The 9,023-nt window shown below is 41.8% G+C and overlaps 1 protein-coding gene across 1 annotated transcript; it reads left to right on the forward strand.

The window, feature by feature from the left end:
• The first annotated feature begins 1,660 nt into the window (after window positions 1-1,660).
• On the forward strand, window positions 1,661-7,885 carry dusp14 (dual specificity phosphatase 14). Its single transcript, XM_072391692.1, has 2 exons — window positions 1,661-1,903; window positions 6,355-7,885. Exon 2 carries the CDS (start codon window positions 6,438-6,440, stop codon window positions 7,071-7,073), a length of 636 nt encoding a protein of 211 aa, XP_072247793.1. The 5' UTR covers window positions 1,661-1,903; window positions 6,355-6,437; the 3' UTR covers window positions 7,074-7,885.
• Window positions 7,886-9,023: the final 1,138 nt, after the last annotated feature.

A 9,023-nucleotide genomic window follows, 5' to 3' on the forward strand; every position in this document is an offset into this window, starting at 1 on the left:
ATGTGAGTGTGGCTTTAGAAATATGACAAAAAGAATGTGTTTGCACATTTCTGCCTTTCTTCATGCACTCAGTTTTCCACATTAATCTTCACAGTTTGATACTTCTGGTCCAAGGTGCCCTTTGGCATCCACATCTTGACAGCAAACCCTCCAGAGATTTGTCACATCCATCAACAGAAAAGTTCACATTAGCAAGTTTGAGGTTAGGGGAATTTAATCCCAGGCATTTGTATTAATTACCAATGTGAGAGCGTTATTTTAGCTCTGTTTTCACTCACTGTTTAGACTGTTTAGATTTAGGCAACGAGCTGCTCATCTAACACTGAGTTATGGTCATGAGAGTTGACTTTTTTACTGGAAGTTGAAAATGATGCATTAGCTTTCTAATTTTTTATTTTTTTTGGATGTCATTGAATCAACATTGTATCATAGGGTTTAATATGTCCACCCATATGGCAGCATTGCCTTAAAATTCACTCAGTGGTGTACATTTACCAACTTCTGTCTTCAAACTTGACAGCTTAACTTTGATTAAAACTGACTCTGGTGTGACTACTCTTTAAGAATGAATGATTTAAAGTGTGATTGCTGTTTTGAACATTTTGGACCATTTTTAGACATCCCCAATTAGGGCTGGGGCTCTTCATCCTCCTACGCCTCTGTATGAGGAGTGATTGATGCCAGGTGGAGAAAAGACACACCTGTAAACACTGAAACACTTTTTTTTTGCTATTTCTAGTCATTTCTATTATGACATAATTTCGTATTGTGATGGTAGTAGAATCTCAAAGGATTCTTGAAATATAACGTTATGTCTTGCTTTACAACAGGGATCCTCGAGGGCTAGAGTTTGAGATCCCTGCATTACAAAGTTATTACCATCTACTTTCCTGCTGGCCTTGCAGTGTCACTGCCAGATTGTTGAATGGTGCTTTGGCCCACCTTTTATTGCCTCCACCATTGTATGGATATAAGACAAGGCAAATGCATCCATATAGCACAACTCAGCTGTGTAAATGTGTCAGAGTACTGTACAGATGACATAAACTGGATTAAAAAGGAAAGTATGATAAAAAAAGAGTAAAAGTTATCATTCAAAAGAAATATGAAACAAAAAAGGAAAAACACGAGCAAAGAAAAGATGTATTAAACGAATGGTTAAAGCGTTGTTGGAGGTGTCCTCCCTTTTTCATGAATGTGATGCTGAGTGAGAGAATACCATTAGTTACTGTGGCTTTATTGTTGTTTTATTGCTTCATGAGAGACTTGCAGATCAAATCTTTTGCATTGAACACCCATTTGTTATTTGAAGTCCTTTAGCCCTTGACTCAATCTGTTGCTTTTAGATAGACAAAACTCATTACTAAGCTGTGCCTTTCTTTATCATTCATCGAAGTTGTCTGTCTGGTGTCCATGGAGAGTTCTTCCCGAGCGACTTGCCGCTCACACAGCACGAAGGCCTTTAAAAATGTCTCAAGAAATGTTATGACATTTCCATAAAACTCCTGTTCCTTTCAGTGTTGTGGCTGTGAAACTAACTGAAAAGCATCCTCCAATAGAAAAGCCTGGCATCATCTCAGTAAGCCATCCTCCTCCTTCGCCTCCTCTGGGTGGCACTGATCACCCCTCATACCGGAGGCTGTCCTCTGCACGCCGCCCTGCCAGCCAGCGTAAGACCAGGCGAATGTGCCGATGGCTGGTATTTCTGTTGACTTTCCCGGGATGTCGGTGTGTGTTGCCGGTTGTTTGCCACCGCCCGGCCTGTCGCCATCATCTCGGCCATCTGCACGATCGGACTGACTGTTGATGTGTGACAGCGCAGACGGATTCGTGCGCGCCGGTTTTGTGCCGGTTGTGAAGAAGCTTTGAAAATCTCCATCACTGTCCAGGTCAGAGACGATTGGTAAGTTGAGTTTCTCGTCTCACGGAGGCAGTTTATCAGCATCATGTTGACCTCTCTTAAAATGTTTTTAACACAAAGATGCAGACAGCTAAGGTGTATTTAGAATATATTATGCAGTAAAAGGCGTTTTACTGCAGGCTTTATTTATTTTTTAATATAAGCTGAGTTAAACTGAAGAAACTGAAGAAAGCATGCAGATAAATATCCAGTTTGGCTGTTTTATTTTTTTACATATTTTACTCACTATGATCTATTCTCAACACCTCAACTTGGAAACGCACGCGCATCTCAGTGTACGTGAACGAGCAGCACATGCGATGAGGAGCGGTTCTCATTCACCGCCGAAGCTAAATTATTAAACTTTTGGAGTCATTCACTGAATGCTGCACGTTTTCACGCTCGGTGGCACAGAACAACACAAGGGAAGAGGCAGAAATATTTCAAGTTTCTAAATCCAAATGCACTAAATTGGGTTAGTCATTTTTTTAACATTAACATGTTTATATTCCCCGTTTATTAATCTGCAAGTCATTCCTTGATTATAATTCTGCGTATTGAGTATTAAAACATGGTATGGGAAAGCTTTGTGTTGCTTATATTTTGTGGAAGCTTGAGCTTGTTTGGTGTTTTTTTGAAAATGATAAATATAAGCATCACAATTCCACATTTAAGAAGCTAGAAATATTGATATATCGCACGAAAAAAACAAGTGAATATTCTGGTAATGGACACATGCACTTGTTTCAGCCTCTTTTGATCTAACTTGTAGCATCAATTAGTGATAATTGTAAATTTAAAAGCAGATGTCTTGTGTGTCTGCTGTGATATGAGATGAGTGTAATGACACTCCGCTAACTTCGCTTTTAAAGTCTCTTTTCGTGAAATGTCTGACAGGAAAGATAATCATCTGCACCATCATGCATTCACCACCTGTCACTACATGACAAGTGGCTTTCAGGGTCTTGTGTTTTGTCTGTTTGCAGGATATGTTCAAATGTCGGGTTGTTACTGCAGCAGGAGGGTGCTGAAGCCGTAACCCTGTCCTCCCTCTGTTCATCAAGTTTTCTGAATCCTTTGCAGCTGTGGCTGAAGAGTTACTTTCTCCTCTCTACAGCAGCAGCATTTTTGTTTATTTCGAGATGTTTGAGAGGCTTGTTGTTGCTCATTCTGGCCTGATTATTACTGAGATGGTGCAGCCACTTTCAGACATCACTCAGCCTGAATAAATAGAGTGTTGGAGAGACGGTGCTGAGAGCAGCAACCTCTGTGTTTGCAGTGGTGCCATTGTGTGGTGTGAGGGAGTGTCATTCGCCAAGTTGGGCTCAGATTCTGTGTTGTTGTGAGGTTTCCGTCAGAGCCGTCGCTCTAGTTTTCCAGCAGGTGGGTCACATTTCCACTTTGTGTTAGCGGAGGGGAAACCGGAGCTCAGAGGAATCTTAACCAGCGTGGGAGTAGCGTCAGGAGATTTGTGATCTTGGAGCACCTGTTGACAGATCCATTCAGGTGATTGAGAGGGAGCCTGAGTCCGTTACATTTCAAAGATTCCCAGAATAAACTTGAAATTTTAAATTTAAATTAGGATGTGCAGCAACCATGTGCTCCTGTTGCCATCCTGTGAATGCTGCTGACCTCTTTGGAGAATGAGTCCTCTGTGTTAATTTGATTGGCAGTGAGCTGCAGTGTCTACAGGAGATTTTTCTGTGGCGACAGCTTGTGAATAATTCTCCCTCCTTCGCTCCATGCAGCCTCACTTCTGCCCAGCCTGGGGTATAAATAACCATGTGGATGAAGCAAATCTCAGCAAAGCCCAGCACTGTGGTACATCAGCACTTCGGAGAGGGCCTGTCGAAGATTATTTGGTTCTCTTATCTACTTCATCTCACTGCTGATGCTGCTGCCTTGTGCTGTTGGTCAGCGGGTTGCCCCTGCAGCACTGTTTGTATCTTTCTCTGTGAATTAATGCCTCAGCTGTTCAGTTTAAAAACTCATTTTAGCAGGATTTTGCTGTGTGCATTCATGGGTAGCAGAAACTAAATTGTAGAACCAACAAAGCTAATCAGAGGATTGTGGGAGGGGTTAAGAGTGAGCACAACAGATTCCGTAGTTAGTAGATGTTTGGAGGCCACTGTTGATGCTTTTGTTTTTCATAAATATTTATCATAAATAATTCTGGGTTTTAGTGTCACAGGGACGGTTAAGACCTAACAGGGTGCATTGCTATGGCAACTATGGTTGTGCACCTAATCTGCCTTGAGGCTGATTTTGTTTGAGATTAAAGATCAACATGTATTAAAGCACCACCTACTGACAAATGAATCAACACTGGCAAAATGCAAATGAAAAAAGAAAAACCCTGGCTGTGTGGACAGTGAAAGGGTTGCTTCTCTTTCCCATCTTTACCCTTTGACCTTTCCTGATTAGCATCCATGGAGGAAGACATCATATCTACCTCTACCTTAATGACAGCTCAGTTATATTAATGAGCTTAGCTAAACAAAGTATTGTGAAGTCAAATATGCTCCTTCCTGTCTTTAGCTGCAGCAGGTGTGCTGGCGTGTGAGTGTAGATTATATTTTAAGTCCTCATATTTGTCTGAGATTCTTTGTTCTTTTTGACAGAAATGCATCCATCCATAAACGGGATTGGGCAGCTGGTGTCTGCAGTGCTACCTTAACATGAATGTGCTCATAGCTTCAGTTGATAATCACATTGATGCTGCTTAGCATGACCTTAGGCTTAGATAACAAAATGTAGCAATGGGGATAGCCTTCATTTGTTGAACTTGGCTGATACTGTAGCACAGGCCCTCATTACTGCCAAGTCCCCCACATTATCAACAACCATGATATTGCTACTAACGTGTTCTAAGAAGGCTTAAAAAACTAACAAGTTACTCAGAGAGAACAGTGAAGGTAGGTTGTTAGTCTTCAGTGATGTGTAGAAGAGTGCTCTGTGCTCCTGTTGGTTAGTTGTCTGTAGCTTTGTTTCTATTCAGCTGTAAAATATTTGTGTAGAGAAAATGCATGCCAGGCTTGTTTGCATTACTGGTTTATAGTGAGAAATAGTGAAAATCCTTGTGTCAGTTTTCAGATATAATTAGTCGTTAGGGTTAGGGCGTTATTTTAGTCTGTCTTTTTGTTCTGGAAAAAGAAGCAGACCATGCTGAGATGGCAGAGCTGTGATCGATAAGAAGAGAGGCTTTTTTTTTTTTTGCAATTGAAAGGTGACAAGAAAGTGAAGCAGCTCAAATCCTCAGGGAGATTATGGCTACTCAAAACTGACTCTGCTATTTCTGTGTAAGCTTCAAGCAGTAAATCCATTAAAAAGTAGATTGACAACCTTGCAATAGTTAACTTCTCGAAGTCAGAATGAAATATAAGGAATACAAGGAAACAAAAGGTTGGACTCATTATATGATTTAGCTTTTTTTTAAAACTGGTAATATCTACCTTTGATATGATCTTCAAAGCCGACATCACAGTATAATCACTTTGTCTACAATTATTGATACATAAGATTTCCAGACAGCAGGTTTTGTTTCTACAGGTTGAATTATAGCTCAGAACAGGTGTGACCTGTGTGTCTTGTTAACCAAACTGAAGCTAAAAATGAAAGCAAAAGACCTGGCGGCCCAGATTGGCGCACAAGGTGTGGATGACGCTCGACAAGTGCAACAGTGTGTGACGCAGAGCTTGGAGCTCTGGGCTCTTTGCTGATAAGCAGTAGCACAGAATATTTCATCATCAGTATATATATGTCACATCAGAATTTGTAAGGCATCTTTAAATTTATGTACCAGATTGTTAAAGCAAATAATGAAGGTAACTTTTTTGAATTTTAAAAGCAATTGAAAAGACAATAATAAACCTTGTTTACGTATGGGCTTAAATTAAGTATGTTCCAGTATATATGAATAGTTTCCACCTTGCTGTTTGGTGTGGACCCAAAAATGACAGTCACAGCAAGCAGTAGCCAGAGACCAGATGTAATCTGTATGTGGGAGATGTGGATGGAAGAACATGAGATGAGGTGAATGTAGGGTGCCTGCAGGGCGTCTGCTCTCACATGGCAGAGGAGGCGCAACTTGGTGTGCAGCTTGAGGCTATTCGACCTGGATGTTGAGACATGTGGGAATTTATGAAAACACTTTGATGTAATTGTAAAGTGATGTGTGTGAAGCCGTTTGGTCGCATCCTCTCAGCAGCATATTTTTAAATAGATCTAAAGTGACACTAACAGTTTTGGCTGTCTGGGTTTTTTACATTTGAAACTGGACTGAGGACAACATTTCCTGAAAACAGCTGTCGCAACACAGTGCCCTCTAAACTAGATTTTTATTTGCTGTTGTGTTGGCAAATTGCTGTGATATTACTCATCCTTGAAGTGTTTGAATATTTGTGAGATGACACACTATTTACTTTGTAAAAAAAATGTTTGTATTTGTCTTTCAGGAGCTGTCTGGCTGGTCTCGCTGCACTACTGTGATTCTGAGCTCCTGAATATTTTTCCCTATTTGACGTTACCTCTTGTTTCCATGATGGGTTCCCGCAGCCAAGGCTTCTTTCACAACCATCACCACCACCATCGTAGCTCCATGTTGCCCGCTACTGTGCCGAGGCTGCTGCCTGAAAATGGGAGCCTGCTGGGAGGCATCGCTCAAATCACCCCCAACCTCTTTCTCAGCAGAGGGAACGTGGCATCCAACCGCAGCCTGCTGCTTTCTAAAGGCATCACCTGTGTGGTCAACGCCACCATTGAGCTCCCCAACTTCAACTGGCCTCACATGGAGTATGTAAAGGTCCCGCTGGCCGATATGCCACACTCCCCCATCTCGTTGTACTTCGACAGCGTGGCTGATAAGATCCATAGTGTTGGGCGCAAACGAGGAGCGGTGCTGGTGCACTGTGCAGCGGGAGTGAGCCGCTCAGCCTCGCTCTGTCTTGCGTACCTCATGAAGTATCACCGTGTGTCTCTGGCTGAGGCCCACGCCTGGATCAAGGCCCGCCGCCCCGTCATCCGGCCCAACGGTGGCTTCTGGCGCCAGCTTATCGAGTACGAGAGGAAGCTGTTTGGCAGAAACTCTGTTAAGATGGTGCAGACGCCCTACGGGGTCATACCTGATGTTTACGAGAGGGACCGCAGGAGCCTTGCTCCGTACTGGGGTCTGTGAGAGCCTGTGCAAACCGTCCGTCTACCGTGAGGGATCGAGGAGGACAGGAAGCTTTTTTGCCTTTCCAGACTGCAAGTGCGGGTCTGTTCTGGACTGGTGAAGTGCTGTGTGGGAGTGTACATGTGTGTGAAGCTTGTTTTTACTGAACACTGGTGTGTTTGGACAGAGGGAGTTTTACTGAGCACTGGCCGTCAATGGTCCTGCTTGTGGCCCACCCACTTCCCTCTGATTAGTCTTTGAGTGGGAGCAAAGGTGGTGTCAAGTCCAGAATCTTTTGGACCAGAGGATCAAATGGGACCATAGCGATGCCAGACATAAAGCTCTGAGTATCAAAGTTGGTGCCGTCTTTCCACTGGTCTTTCTTTCCATATCCAGTGGAGGCGAGCACCCCATGAACGTGTTCGTTTCACTTGAGACTCTGCAGCACTGACAGTAATGTTGTTTTCCTGACGTGGTGTCATGTGGTGGTATTGTGTCAGTTTTGCAGTAATGTTTGGTGTGAAGGGCAGCAACATGCTCTTATTTTATGGTAGCATTAAAGATAAGTATACAAAAAAACAATATCTAGGCAAATTATTTAATTTAAGTGTGCTGTTAGTCAGGGGGAAAACTTTACGGAGCACTTTAACTGAACATTTGCAGATGTTATATCTAACTTTTTTAGGTGAAAATTGAAAACATGTAAGCTAGAAGTCAAGGGTTAGCGAGAGCTCCTGTGCACCACAGGGTCGACTGTTCTGTCCTGTGACCACACTATGTTATTGTAGTGCTATTTGATGCTGTATTAAAAAGATATATGCTGCTTCAAAGAAGTGGTAGCTCTGTGAAGAATATTTTCTGTTCTACACTTGCTGCCTTCTGGCAGCGTAGCACAAAAGACATTTTTTATTTCTGTCTGTAAACTGGTTCACTTCGGTGATTTAGTGCTGTCCTGAAGAGTCATGTCACACAGCCTAAAAATCCCTCTTCAGTGGGTTTATGGGTGAAAGTACACACTTCTTAAGTTCTAATCATGGGAGTGAGCCAAACTACAGTAAATTATAACCCACATCTTCATCAAGACTTAAAAATGATCACATAAAAGAAAACATTCACTTAACAATTTTGTATACTGAATTGTTGAAAATGTCTTACTATTTTATGAATGGTTTTCTGTCTTGCATTTTCTTCCTCACTACTTCAAAACCTGTGTTATTCACATTTACCAGCTAGCCAGACAGCTTTGATTTTACAGATTAAGTTGGTGCTGCTGTTTGCATCTCTTGCACCTGTAGATCACAGTACTGTGGCAGGAGTGTGTGCTGGAGGCAAACTAGAGGAGAATCAACATATAAAAAGCTGTTTGTATCGACTGAAAACTCCACAGGCTAACTTTAAAGGTGACATATTATGAAAAAAGAGAGAAAAACTGTCTATGCTTCAGAGCTTATATTTAGGTGTCTGAAAGTACTGCCAACTCAAAAACAATCACAACTCTAGCATTATGGAGCCCCGAAGGTCTGAAAATATCTTGTTGAGCGGTTCAGATTTGCACTGGATTTCATCATCACACTCACACCCACAGATCAAAGTAGAAATATTCAGCCTCCTGAATTTTATCTCCATCCAACTTCAAGTTCAAATATACCACATTCACTCAAAAGTGGGAGCCAAAGTGCTTTGTCAGTGCTTTGTCATTCATGGAAATTCTCATTAGCACTTTTATAGCTCACTTAAGAGAGTACTACTAGTATTTAGTTTTACATCCTGACAGGGAAATCCAATGTCTAATCAGCATTCTTAATTTCTTATTCACCATTTGTCATTGGATTTCATTGAATGCTCCAATAGCGGCTCTACCAATACTAAAAGAAAAGAAAAAGTAGCCCATATGAGAAACAGTCTAAACATTAGCCTCGAAAAACCTGAACAAAACACAGATTAATGTACTCACAGTGAAGGCCAGGTTTA

Source organism: Leuresthes tenuis, unplaced genomic scaffold (genome assembly GCF_036924035.1).
Source record: "Leuresthes tenuis unplaced genomic scaffold, fLeuTen1.0.hap1 SCAF_9, whole genome shotgun sequence".
In the NCBI taxonomy this organism is placed as follows: domain Eukaryota; kingdom Metazoa; phylum Chordata; class Actinopteri; order Atheriniformes; family Atherinopsidae; genus Leuresthes; species Leuresthes tenuis.

Excerpts from the sequence above, each read along its gene's own strand:
- dusp14 (XM_072391692.1), top strand. The coding sequence starts at position 6,438 with ATGATGGGTTCCCGCAGCCAAGGCTTCTTTCACAACCATCACCACCAC.